The sequence below is a fragment of the Amphibalanus amphitrite genome, unplaced genomic scaffold (genome assembly GCF_019059575.1).
Source record: "Amphibalanus amphitrite isolate SeventyFive unplaced genomic scaffold, NRLGWU_Aamphi_draft 000038F_arrow, whole genome shotgun sequence".
Classification (NCBI taxonomy): domain Eukaryota; kingdom Metazoa; phylum Arthropoda; class Thecostraca; order Balanomorpha; family Balanidae; genus Amphibalanus; species Amphibalanus amphitrite.
The window spans coordinates 799,216-813,671 of NW_024881534.1; the positions used below are offsets into that span (position 1 = coordinate 799,216).

Consider the following 14,456-nt stretch of genomic DNA (forward strand, 5'->3'; position numbering starts at 1 on the left):
CAGATAACAACAGAAAAGACATTGGGCTGTTATTCATGTTCGTTACATAAATAAGCCGCTCTGAGCCTCTCGGCAGCTTTCACGAAACGCGAAGCTTTAGCACCACTTTTGCCAAATAAATACCGTCTATTTAGCATCGATTCCGAAACAGAAAAAGTTGCGTAGATTTTTCGTTCATCATTGGTTTCCTAATGTTTATCAAACATCGGCTGCGGGCTGGCCGATCGGAAGCTGCTCGTGTTAAAAAGTGAGAAGAACTCGGCTGCGTATTCCTATCTAACGTCGCACTGCCTTCAGTATCCACAAAATGACCGCCCATGGTAGGTTAGAAAATGGACCAACTCACCAACGCATTGGCGTAAGGCGGCGCCTAACGATAACACTTCGCCATGCCTCGTGCACTGCCGAGGCCGCGACGATGCCCGCATATTGCTATCCACTGAGGTCCGTATTATCTCATATTAGACTGTTATGCTGGCAGATGAGTTTCCGGGTCGCCGCTCGCCGCCCGCGACGGTCTGAGATGGTCGCAGGAGCCGGCATGAGGTCACAGTGAGCTGGGGATGCCAGAGAAAACGAGGAAAATGACAGCGCTAGTGCCTTTCGAATTGTGGTACTTTAGAGCGGGAATGGTTGATTGGATGGCGTTAACTATTTACGAGCTTTGTTTTAGCTCGAAAACTTCCACATTTAATCAGCTGTTAATTTTTTTTAGCTGTAAATGACCAGTGTCCGTTTAAAACCTGGAGTTGACACATTCTGATTCTGGCATCATCATCAAAAAATGATTGCCGCACTTCCTTTCCCGGCTTCTCTCCATTGGGAGTTGTTCAGCCTTGGAGCAGCCTGCCACAAGGCACCAGCTCAGCACTGTGGCAGCGCCGGCCAATTGACGCTGATTCGCCACTTTGGGGCGGCGGTCGAGCGTCCCGGCTGATTGGTAGCGAACAAAACAGAGTAGTCAGCACGCGGCGCCGATCTCGGCCAATATCCTCTGAATAATACGCCGAATAGATCACGTCAGTCTGCGGACGGGCCGACCGAATAAATTACACCGCGGGTTGGACTTAAATACGCCCGGTTATATATGACAAGATATAACCGGTTTTTCCGCGACACAACGAGCATCTTTGGGGCGGCCCCGGAGCCGGGCCGGCCTCTGCGAGCAGCGTTCGGCGGCAGGCGGGCGGCCGCCTGCGCCCCCGGGCGGCAAGGCCGCTAAGGCGGCGGCCTCATCTGATTGGTGGAGCGACTTGTGTCACGTGACGGTGACGGCGCGGGGTTTGAGTGCATTTGCGCGGTCACTCTGTTCTAAGCCGCCCGGTCTGACGCAAGTCAGCAGTGTTCTCGCTCTGAAATGTTTTTGCGTTTTACTGCGGTCGTGTTCAGTGGAAGCTGGAAGACATCAAGGGGAGTATAAGTTCGGTTTTATATCAATGTTATATTGATTGACGAGCATGTTTTTTTTTCCTTTCGGGGTTTTTATGTTTATTTTTTACTGGTTTGTTGTTTCTATCTTATTTTTCATTTTCGGCATGAGGTCTGTTTTTTGTGTTTATGTTATGCTATCACGGTAAGAAGAGGGTCGATGAGCAATGGGTCGGCAAATGCCCGGTATTATAGGTTCTTTGAAGGTTAGATGAAACAACGAAACTTGGACTGCTGGTAGAAATAGGCTTGGTGTGTTTTTCAGATTTTGGGAGATTGGGTGTAGGTATTTGCTAGGTGTAACATAGCTGTAACTGTTTTTTGTTTCTTCCCTGGAACGGAGCGCCGGACTTTGCCATTCTACACTCCGTGTGAGTGGAATCAGCTCATGCTTTCTCGGTGTAGCAGCTCAGAGTGCACGGCCTGGCCGGCGTAGGGTTTGGTGGCCACGTGGTGTTGGCCGGTGGTTGTGCAGAGAGTTGGTATAATTGCCGTTTTGTGGTGCCTGGTGTTGGTTGAACTGTGGTTCCCATACAGGTGAACGGTTACTGGCGTAAGGTGTGCCAGGTGGGCGTACCCCGTGGAGAATGAGCTGCTGGTGATGTTGGCTCTGTCCGAGCGTGTCCGAGCGGGGTTTTCATTAGTGGGACGGCCTTGAGTGGGTTAGGGATTGTTGATAACAAGGGTACCAACTACCGGGTGAGACTTGAGGGTAAATGGAGTTCATGCTAAGGATAACCAATGCAATGGCATTGGTAAGTTGGTATTGTTATCTGGTGTTGATAGGTTGGAATGAAAGGTTTAGTGGGTGATACATGGAGGTACAGAGGTGATACAGTGGAACCCAGTTTGGGTGTGATAAGTCTCGGCGGACTAGGATATTATGGATTAGATGGGGAATTATGTAAGATGGTTTTGGGATGCATTAGCGATAGCATAGTAAGTTACAGGCTATTACCCAGAGGAAGTTTTCACACCCATGTTTAAAGGCTGCAGTAGGTAGGCATGCCATTTTCTAGGATGCAATTTTAGGGTAGCCCATGATTGTGTGGCTCTCACTCTGCATTGAGGTACGAGTGAACTGTGTTTCGTTTTTTATGGTAGTGGCGTTTGTAAATAGTTTTTTTTTTTGCCAGAGTGAGGTGCCTTTCTTGTTGTTGGTCAATAGAGTCTTGCCTAGACATGCATAAGCGACAATCATTATAGTAATATTGGTAGGTATGCAATATGCATATCCTGCCGATATGTCATCACACGCATTGTGAGATAAATGGCCCCGGTATATATAACCCCCTTTTGATACGGGATTTCGGCTAAAAATGGTTGTGACACAATCTGTTTTTTTTTCTTCTTCCATGGCTTGGTGGTTGGCATCAGACTCTGAACGGCGACGGATCGGCACACGCGGCGGGGCCGGCCCGCTTTGCCAGAGTCTTCTCTGGCCGCTGAAGGATTCCTTCACAGCTCCTGTGTCAGCTGAGGGAGTTCCGACCCCTCCCAGCTCATCTAGCTCCAGTGGTGCTGCCTAGCAGGTCTTACGGGACATCGTCAGGTATAGGCCAAGGTGGCCGGGGTTTTGAAAGGTACGTTATTCCATGTACGGGACCCGGTACATATCTGTTAATGAAGGTTCTAGGGGACCCGATAGGGTGGATTGTGAACGCTTGGGCATGGGCGATATCGGCATTTTTGAGGGGATGTTTGGTTCCACCAATAGGGACATGAGGGCAATGCTGGTGGAAAGTGAGATACTATGATAGTAATAAAATTATGATAAAATCGTTAGGCGAAGCCCGAAGATAAAAAATGAATCTATAGCAAGTCTAACGTTAGACGTGTTTTCAACCTTGGTTTGCTGCTGCTGCTGAGGGTTGTTAAACCGTCTGTAACTATCTTCAAAGCGGTCTATTTCTTAGCAAATTATTTCACTTGTCGCTATAACATATGAGATGACCTTTCTCCTGCAAAACAGCGAATGAACATTGAACAATACAGGTCAGGTACTGTCATTAATAGTTAAAAATGAAGGAAGTCAGTATGCGTTGTTAGGACTGGGAGTTCCCCTCAGTGTCCCAAAATTGTATTTTGGCTTGGGTGGTCAAAGGAAAATTCCTAGGGGGCCGGGAACAATTTTCAAGGTGGGGGGGGGGGTGAGGATATAAAATACCTGACATGATGCATATGAAACGGTGGCGTAGCTAGGGGTCTAAGGGGACACGTACCCCACCTCCCCATCGGGATCAAAGGGAGCCTCGCTCGGGTCCGAGGGGCCCTGCGGCGCTATTTGACCACTGAGGGTTAACAATGGCCATATAGAAGGGCCCCATGGGGCTCGTTAGAGCTCCTCATGGACCCTAATTGCCACACTAAGATCTCTTTAAGGGCCCTACGCCGGATTCTGAGGGCCTCCTGGGCCTTTATAAGGGCTCCTCAGTGGTCTCCCAAGGCCCGTTACTGGCCTCTGAAAGTTCTTACCGGCCTATGAGGGCCCAGTTCTAGGGGCATTTCCTGCCTGTGATGGTCCCACAATTATTTTTCTGATGGCCCTATAACGGCAACTGTGGGGGCTTATGAGGGCTTATGAGGGCCCACACCGGTGTCTCACATCCCCAACTCTTGAGTGCCTACACTAGTGCCTATTAATGCCCTATATCGGCGACTCTGAGAGCGAGGACCCTAATCCCTACCCTACCCAATACCTGCGCATCTATAGGCCACCCACTGGTGACTTCTGAGGGCCCCACACCGGTCCGGTGACTCTCAGGGCCCCACCGGCGTATGATAGTACTATGCCGGTCTCTAAGGACCCCACAGAACTTCTTCTGCTGGCCTAAGGGCCTCTTGCCGGTCACTGAGAGTGAGAACCCCCTGCCGGCTTGTAGAGGGTTCGCGTCAGCAGCTCAGGCCCCACACCCGTCTGTAACGGCTCCACACCAGCGTCTATGAGGGCCCACAGCAACGCCTGTAAGGACCCTCACCGGCGCCTCTGAGAGAATCATACTGGCACCTCTGAGCGCCCACACCGGCACCTGCATGACATTCCCACACCAGTGCCTCTAAAGGCCCCTTACCGGCGGCTCTGAGGGCCCTACGCCGGTGATTCTGAGGGTGCTAACGATAACCGAAGACACCACAAGCCCTTAGTGTCGCTGAGCTTTTAATCCCATACCGGCCTTCCAAGGACGCCACGTAAGTGCACTCATTGCCCCACACCCCTCCCTTACACCCGGAGCGGGTAACCTGTGTTATACCTGTAGCAACGATTTTACCACCGTTGTACGTTAGGTATTTCTAAAGGTTGACTCAAAATGGTCCAGTATAAAAGCTGGCCTGCCAAACTTATGGCCAAAGCCAGGCCCAAACAAAAGCGGGATGACAACGGCAGATGTCAAATCGATACTGTAACAGCAGAAACCATTCAGATGGCAAGGAAAATGCCGGGTGTTGATGTTTGGATGTATAAAGGAAACAAGAGGAAGTCCGGAAAAGGGAGGAAAGATCCTTTCTCGCTGCCTCAATGTTGAGGGGGCGCCGTCCCCTCGGCTCTCAGGTGGGGGGGGGGGCAAGGGCCCCCGCTGCCCACCTGTTTCCCGGGTCTATGAAAATTACTCATCAAATAAGGGATAAGGGTGGAAAATTGATGGTCAGATAAGGCCTAAAAGACTGGAAAAAGAATGTACAGCAAAATTTAATACAAGGCTGGTATGTGGGAAGTAAAATGGCTATCGATCCATGCAAATGCTTTTTGTTGGTAAAGTTGTGAGTGAAAAATGGGCTATTAAAAAATGGAGGCGAGTGAAAAATGATTTTCATTTGGATGTCGTTTCACACCTAAATCAACAAAGTTTGGGGCACTGGTACGGGGTACCCCTCGCCGGCATCAGTTGACGTCACTCAGGACCTGCCTATGGTTGGTTGGTGGGTGAGTTACTGTACCTTCTATGGGTGACATTGAGCCAGCTCGGCGTTTGGAGGCAGTAAGCACCTCCTAAACGTGTCGAGCTAGGAAGCAGCGGCAACCTTTATACCCATATTGGCCTGTTTACAGCGTAGGGGCTGTCTGTATGATGGTCATTTGGTCCCTGATCAATCCGGATCTTCGCGGAAAGGCAAGCTTGTTGCCCGTGGCGGGTGATGCGGATACTATCAGATTTCAAAAGCGGGTATTTTTGGTATTCAGGTCGGGTAATTGCCCTAGACATTCGGAGAATCTTGGGATGCCCAATTCTGCAAGTCCTGGGTGAAGCTCGCTAGTCTACCCGGGGGGTGTCCCCTTCTACAACGACCCCGGGGCAGCTCACTAGTCTGCCCGAGGGGTGTCCCCTTCTACAACGACCCCGGGGCAGCTCACTAGTCTGCCCGGGGGTGTCCCCTTCTACAACGACCCCGGGGCAGCTCGCTAGTCTGCCCGGGGGGTGTCTCCTTCTACAACGACCCCGGGGCAGCTCGCTAGTCTGCCCGGGGGGTGTCCCCTTCTACAACGACCCCGGGGCAGCTCGCTAGTCTGCCCGGGGGTATCCCCTTCTACAACGACCCCGAGGCAGCTCGCTAGTCTGCCCGGGGGTGTCCTCTCCTGCAACGGTCTCGGGGCAGCTCGCTAGTCTGCCCGGGGGTGTCCCTTTCTACAACGACCCCGGGGCAGCTCGCTAGTCTGCCCCAGGGTGTCCCCTTCTACAACGACCCCGGGGCAGCTCGCTAGTCTGTCCGGGGGGTGTCCCCTTTTACAACGGCCTCTGGGCAGCCCGCTAGTCTGCCCGGGGGTGTCCCTTCTACACGGCCTCTGGGCAGCTCGCTAGTCTGCCCGCCGGCGTCCCCTCCTACAACAGCCTGATTCCCGGAGCGGGCTGAGAGCCCTCCCCTTTTTTGCTGGGCGGCTGTCAACGACCTTCGTTGATGCTGTTCTAACCCCTTCCAAAGTTATGGGAAAATTAATGGTCGCGCTGAAAGGCATGTGCATAGGGTTCAAGGTAAAGGAGAATACAGCTTCTGTTGTCAGATGCCTCAGAACTCATGGATGGTTGTTTTTTCGGCGGGTATATCGAGGGCCTTTACTTGGTGGAGGCTATCATCGCAGTAGTGGCTAATGCTACTGGTTGTTAGTCCTGTGAGGGCTTCGGTATAAATGCCGTAATATTGCTCTTCATTGGTGACCGCTGTATCGCTCACATTCATGTTGGCAGGTTTAAGGGATCGTGGCGTTTCTGGTAAGCTTCGGGCCAGGTTGAGGAGCTAATTACCTTCCTTCAACCAAGCACGTATTTGGGTGGGTTCCGCCACTGGTCTCGACACTGGCGGCGACTGTAGGTCTTTTGTGTTAATTTGTATCCCCCATTCGGTCTGCTGGTTTCGGGAAGGGGGTGTTTTATTATGGCGCATTGGTGTCTGGGTGGATGTATTGAATGGGTGGGGACACCAATGCGCCGCGCGGGGGGAGGGGTGGCGGCCCGTTGGCAGGGCAGTCTCGGTTGAGACTTGTATACTTGCTAGTGTGTTTGTGTCGTGTTCATTTGGGCTGAATATACCAATAGCCCCTTTTTGTACAGCTACAGTGTTTTCCTGGAGGGACTTGGTTGTGAGGTTTGCGCTGAGATTGGTTACGCATAGCATAGCTAATTGTCTCTATGTTTGCTGGCAGCTCGAAGGGGAAGCGGAAAATACGCCCGGTTATATATGACAAGATATAACCGGTTTTTCCGCGACACAACGAGCATCTTTGGGGCGGCCCCGGAGCCGGGCCGGCCTCTGCGAGCAGCGTTCGGCGGCAGGCGGGCGGCCGCCTGCGCCCCCGGGCGGCAAGGCCGCTAAGGCGGCGGCCTCATCTGATTGGTGGAGCGACTTGTGTCACGTGACGGTGACGGCGCGGGGTTTGAGTGCATTTGCGCGGTCACTCTGTTCTAAGCCGCCCGGTCTGACGCAAGTCAGCAGTGTTCTCGCTCTGAAATGTTTTTGCGTTTCCCACCCACCCACCACCATTTTTGGGGCTTTTTTTTTACACGCACCACACTCTTAAATAAAGATGGGTTTTTTCCACAAAATGTGGTTTTTCCCCAGCTAGGTCCCCCGGTTTTTTTCTAGTTAGGACTTTTTCCGGGGGAGGACACACACGACAGGGTTTCTAGTTTGGGTGGGGACACCAATGCGCCGCGCGGGGGGAGGGGTGGCGGCCCGTTGGCAGGGCAGTCTCGGTTGAGACTTGTATACTTGCTAGTGTGTTTGTGTCGTGTTCATTTGGGCTGAATATACCAATAGCCCCTTTTTGTACAGCTACAGTGTTTTCCTGGAGGGACTTGGTTGTGAGGTTTGCGCTGAGATTGGTTACGCATAGCATAGCTAATTGTCTCTATGTTTGCTGGCAGCTCGAAGGGGAAGCGGAAAAATATTTTATGCATGATTATATGGGAGCTAGTAATAGGCGTTTTCACGGCGGCCATCTGGTACACATTTGGGGCAGATCAGCTGCAGATTTGGTGCAAGTTTGGTCAAATTAGGTTCAGTGTGTTTCTTAAAAGTTATCAGTTTGGGTTGCACAGATGCTTATCATGATGTGTATTGTAAAAGAGATTTGGTGCATATTTGGTCAAATTAGGCACATTCGCAAGATAGCTCGTCGTGAAAACGGCTAATACCAAGTGAGTTATTTATTTTGCAGATCGATGCAATTCACGCTTATACTTTAAGTAAGTTTTCGTTAAATTTGAAACGTCAATTGGAAAAACAAATCATGTCAAGTGTGTTATGAAGCATTTGAGATTTGCCTGTTGAGAGTAGTGTTTTATGATCACGACTTACAAAATGTTTTCGCATTTTCAAAAGTTGTTACACGCCATATTTCATATATAAGCTGTCACAAAACAGACACGTCTTTTTTCTATTGTGAAATGATATCTCCCATTGTACATAGGTAATTATCCGGAGGAAAGTAAATGACCGATTTTTAAGCTTGAATTTTTGGCTTGAAAGTAATCCATAAGTTGAAATATTGTGACATTTATCACATCACATGTCAATGTTTTCCCACATAATCAACTCAACAAGTAGGTATGACTATTTAGGGACTATAGTTTGGCACTAATCAATGCAGTTTATGTCAATGAACCAAGGAAGTCACGGACGATAGAACTACGAATCTTCAATATATCGAATAAATAAGTAAATAAAAGTGGAACACCAAAGTCTAGAGACTATCACAACACAGCACCAGACAACACCACGCAGCATGTGTAGGTACTCTTCACTGGTCAAAACAAACGGCTCACTGTAGTCGTTCCCGATGGCATATCAACACTTGGACAAAACACTTCCCTTTCAGCTATTTGGATTCTTGAATAGGTAATCAAGTTAGCAATAATATACCATGACAACTCCAGGCTTTTGGGTGGAGACGGTATTTTCTGCCGGCTGAGCGTTTGTTGCATACTAAATGCTGCACTTTCCTTTGTCTACAAAAGTCAGCGTTGATATGCCACAGGGAGCCATATTGTGCTGTCACCACAACAACCACAGACCATTTCTGTCTAAGTGCATGGTGAAATTATTGTCATATGAACAGGAGACCAGCATTCTCATCAGGGAAACTTGTTCACCACACGAAATAAAACATAGCTATCACTACAAAAGCAAATGTCAAAACGATAACACAACTACAACAAATGAATATTTTTTAGCGGATTAGGGCGAGCTAGAGAGCGCAGCTCAACCCCATCAGTTTTTTCTGTCATATTGATTCCAGCTATCACCGATGGAGCAATCCTTAGTCACGACATCATGCGTGCAGTCGGTATGACTGTTGTGTAGCCAGGGTTCACGACCTTTGGTTGCCAGGCTAGAGCGAACCAGCCCGCAGGTAGAGACTCGCCATATGACCCCCCCCCGCAGCGCTGAAGTTACACCGATAGAATTTTATCTTAAGTGTTCTACTCTACGTCTGTTCAGCTGGTAATACTCTGACACTAACGAGTAACGACGACCTGGGACAGATTCCTCAACGACTCCGCATGGGCCAAACGTGGCCAGAGAAGGACCAGATTGTATGGCCAGTGCTCAATATGGGGCATCAGCACTCGGCCATATCAAAACTATTCCAGCGCTAGGGAATGAACTAGATGGATTTGCTTTGGCTGGTGCAGGGGCTTTCAAGTTACCTCAATGGGAAAAAATTTATGAACATTTTTACGCAAATGAAGTCGCGAATGTGGCAGATTGAACAAGTTAGCACTTTGCTACACTACCATTTTATAGTTCCACTGGCTTTGCTTGTATTTTTATTTTATTTTATTTGTTTTATTTTTCTATTTTTTGCTTGGATCGCTTGGATTAATTTTTTTACTATTTTTTGCTTGCTTCAGATAAGAAGTACGTCATCTTTATCAGGCATAAAGAAGTCAAATTTACTTTTTTCAGTTTTTCCTACTTTGCATAATTGTGTGCAACCAAGATAAAAATCAAAACCAAGAGCTATATATTGTTCCGTGCGGTTAGTCGCCATCATGCAATTCTAGTGTGTCTCAAACTGAATGTGCAACTGCGTGTCGAGGAGGGGCGTGCGCCGCGCCTCGTTTGGGCATGCTGTCTCGTGCAGACCGGTCCGGTCCGGGCCGGGCCTGCGGGCCCGGGGTGTCAGCACAGAACACATACGTTGGAGACGTCGACGAACCGAGACAGGCGTCTCTGATAGCTCTCCGACATAGACTGACGCTGAAAAGAACGGTCCAATGGAGCACAGGTCAGCGCCAGAGAACGCTTACCGAGCGAGTTCTGGTCTACCCGCCGGCGTTCGGTGCGATACGATAGAGCTAACAGCGGTGCAGCAAATAAGGTGAAATGCTTCTAATTATCTAGTTTGCACATTCTAATGAATAGCCTTGTATTCTGGCGTGAGGTGCTTTATCCCGCGCCCCACTGGGGTCTGCGTATAACACGCCCTACGGGGGGGGGGGGCTATTTCAAACCTGATTTCATTGACCTCGAGGTCACCGATGACGTCACAGGTCAGGTCAAAGTAAAAATTATTAGCATTTTGGATTCTTCACGTTTTGGGCTCTGGCCGCCGTCTTACAAGTCAGATAAGGCTCATTTTTGGTTCACACACTCGTGAACAGATGCTCTAGATACTCTGAGGGTACCAAACTTGTACTTTGATTTTCAGGTCAAGGTCAGGTCATCACAGGTCACGAAAATATTATATCATCCGTCGGTCACGTGACACATGTTTTATGGTCCATTTAGGCCAAACATTTCGAATTTGATGTCGTCTGTGTCATTCGAGGTCATTTTTAGTCAAATTTAGCTCAGGTCAGGTCACTTTCAGGTCAAAAAAGGTCAAATTTTGAAGTTATAATTTTTCAACAAAAAAGGTGTCTATTGGATGCAGTTTGAGCTCAGGAACACGATGGTGCTATTTATATTGGCGTACGATGTCAAATTCGTGCTGAAAAATTGATTTGAAAAATTAATAATTGTTAATTTTTTGCAATAATGCGTATAACTTGGCCATTTTTGAAGGTATTCAGCTAAAACTTGCTAGACTTAGTCATAATAATGCGTTCTATCACATATATTCCGGTTTTTTTTCGAAAAGTCAAAAAGTTTTTGAAAAAAATGTAAAAATATAAATTTTGAATTTTATTATATAAAATTTTCGAAATTTTCAAAATTTCGAAAATCCGAGATAGCAGTTTGATAGCGCAGTCTATTCTGAGTCCGCTCATGCAAAGAAATTGGATCTAGCTTAAAAACTGAGCTCTTGGGAGCGATTGCCGTGGTTCAATGTTTTGCGTCGAAATCGGCCGAACATGACGTCACTCTGACGTCATTTCCGGCCGACCTATGGTAGGTACGAAGTTCAAATTGTGACACAAGGTGTCAAATTGATGCAGCCGAAGGTGCTGAAAGTTTGGCGTCGATACGTCAAGCGGTTTGGAAGTTATTGCAGAAAAACGGGAGGGGGGGGCTATAAATAGCCCCCCCCCCAGTGGGGCGCGGGTTATTCTATACATCTAAATAAAGATAAAGAGTCTGAGAGAGGCAGCCTACTTAGTACTTATGCTTGCTCGCAATAATGCCAATTTGAATTTCCACCATTTGTCGGCAGTTGATTCGGTTCACATAAATATATATTCAGGTGGGGTCAGCCTTTACATTTTTCATAAAAACTTTTTAATGATTTGACGCATTTAAACACGTCCCATTTCCAACGTTGTGATCTTTATGCATGTATTCCCCTGCTCTATATGACTGCCCTGTTTGTTGAACGTTTTGAGGTCTATTGATTTTCTTAAATATGCCTCGCCCTGAATTGGTAATTCCGACGTGAAATGGCCATATTTTCATCATAACTACGAGATTGATGTCGTTGTTTTCACGCCAAGACCCTGACCCCGTGTTTTTGCGGGCTTAATCAAAATATGCTAAGAGGAAAGGGGCTGAATTTATCGCGAGTTCTCAGGAGCCTGTGACATAACAGAGTGCAGTACCTACAGAGTGAAAGTGGCTCACAACCTGACAGCCATTTGTGTTTCTCCACGAAGAAACGCCTTATCCTGATAAATGTATAGCACATTTCAGTAACAACCCAACCATTCACCCTCCTATTTCTATTTCGAATGAGCCCTCTATCACAGACAGCGGTGGCAGCACTTTCCACATTTCGACCGTGGTGCCGAAGCGTATTTGCTGACATGGGTGTAACTTTGTATACTTTCGAGGTCCCATGTGGGACCCCAATGCGAACATTTGGGACCCCAATTGTCATTTTGGGACCCCAATAGTGGAGGCCCCCGAGACGCACCAGCCACTACAAATGGAGGTCCGATGTTCATATAGAAGGTTCTCTGTATAAATAGGAGGCCCCTTAGATAAATAGGAGGCCCTGTTGGACATATGGGAGGCCCCCTGTATGTATGTATGTATGTATGTATGTATTGACAATCAAGAGCAATCCACAATCGGCGTGGCGATTACACTCCGAGTCCGAGCTGGTTGAAGATAACACAAGAAATAGGTACCTACACAAGAAAACGCACACACTTACGGATACGAAATACACAACGCGAACGCCGAACACGCACATACTTGGTGTAACCAGCACGAAGCCGCGTTCATAACTATGTACACACAGACTCGTTTGCCTTTCATAGTCCAAGAGTCATGAGGCTAGCTACTATGGCTACTCTGGCTAGGCTTAAGCCCCTTTTTTACAGCACGGGCAAATCTGGCTGGAGGCAACTGCGTTAGCTCGAGGGGGAGAGTATTTAGGAGCGCCGCGGCACGGTAGGCGAATCTACGTTTTCCGGTCTCTAGTCGGGGTCGCGGTAAGTGGAAAAGGTGGTCTTGGCGAGTAGACCTTGCTCGTGTTTGGGAATTTTTGGAAAATAGGGTCGCGATCTCCTCGGGTTCACCTCTCTGGATGGCCTTGTGCGCCGTGATAAGGGTATGGTATTCAGCCATTGTTTTAGGTGCCATCCAGCCGAGTTGGTCCCGGAGATGGGAGACATGATCAAATTTACGGCGACCGAAAATGACTCTAGCGGCAAAGTTAAGAATTTTCTGAATGCGATCGAAGTTCTTTTGGCTACCATTACCAAATACGGAGAGACAGTACTGGATCCGTGACATGACGAGAGCCACCACTAGTGTCTTGGTGACACCGTCGGGGAGGTAGTGGCGGACATGGGAGAGGCCAATTAGGAGACCCGTGCATCGGCGACTGAGCTCGGACACATGCGCGTCCCAGGACAGGGTGCCGTCGAAGATAACGCCCAGGTTGCCCACCTGCTTGCATGGCACTAGCTTGGTGTCGCGAAAAGAAACGGTGAAAGCAGGTATGCTTCTCAAATTTTGCCGACTGCCGAAAACCATGAGCTGAGTTTTAGCAGTGTTTACTTTAAGAGCATTTGCACTGAACCAATGGTCGAGAGACGCCAGTGACGCTTCCAAGCGCGAGATGAGTCCCCTAAGGTCGTTTAAAGGGCCACTCACCAACAATTGAGTATCATCAGCGTACTGGAAGACTGCTGCATCCTCAGAATAAAGTGATAGATCATTGGAAAATACCGTGAAGAGTAAGGGACCGAGTGCCGAGCCTTGAAAGACGCCCATAGAGTTGGGGAGAGGTTGTGATAATACCCGGCGACCGGACTCGTCCTTCAATGACACACTCTGTGTGTGACCCTGGAGATAAGCGGCGAACCAGGATGTCTCTATGCCGTGCATTGCCAATTTAGCGAGTAATAACTCATGGTTGATGACATCAAAACATTTGCTTAAATCAATAAGGCATAGCATAGAGACATCCCCCCTATCGGTGGCGGCCAGGATTTGGTCACTGACGGACAGAAGTGCTGTCTCAGTTGAGTGCCGGGGTCGGAAACCGTGCTGGGTATTGGCCAGAAGATGGTTTTGGGAGAGATAGCGATAGAGCTGTTTGTGAATGACTCGCTCGACCACCTTCATAATGACAGGTACTAAGGAGATAGGTCGGAAATTAGTGGGATCAGATGGGTTTCCAGACTTGAAGATGGGGTGAACTATAGAGTGTTTCCAATGAAAGGGGATATCGGACCTTGAGATGCAAGTGTTAATGATGTGAAGGATAACGTCACCGATAGATGGGAAAGCAGTTTTCAGCATGCGAATGCAGACGCCATCAGACGCACAGGCGGCAGAATTGCGCATATTGAAAACGGTGTGACCGAGTTCACCGAGAGAGATAGGTCTGGGCTTAAATCTACCGGTTACGACACGCGGCAAACGGCCAATTTGCTTAACAACTGGATTTTGGTCACGGATCTCTGTAGCGACGCGGGGACCCACAGAAACGAAAAAAGAATTTAAAACGTCAGCCGATACATCAGGTTGAACACTAGGTCCGTCTTTCTTACCAGCCACAACCGACCTAATACTTTTCCACACCTTGTTGGGACCCCGCCCACTAATCTCTCTGTGAAGTTCGCCGCGTCGGTCTCGTCGCACTGCGGCCCGGACAGTTCGGTTTAAGTCTTTGTAAACCTCCGACTTTCTACCGAACTGCT

General features: G+C 48.6%; 1 protein-coding gene across 2 annotated transcripts in view; it reads right to left on the minus strand.

Annotated features, from left to right (window-relative positions):
* Nucleotides 1-14,456, minus strand: part of LOC122373187 — a 39,539-nt gene that overhangs the window by 2,418 nt on the left and 22,665 nt on the right. Inside the window, exon 4 of one of the 2 annotated variants that reach the window (XM_043351027.1) lies at nt 10,063-10,122. The exons of the other annotated variant lie outside the window; for it this stretch is intronic. Coding sequence (XP_043206962.1) covers nt 10,063-10,122 — 60 coding nt within the window. The remainder of the gene's footprint in view (nt 1-10,062; nt 10,123-14,456) is intronic. 2 annotated transcript variants of the gene reach the window in all.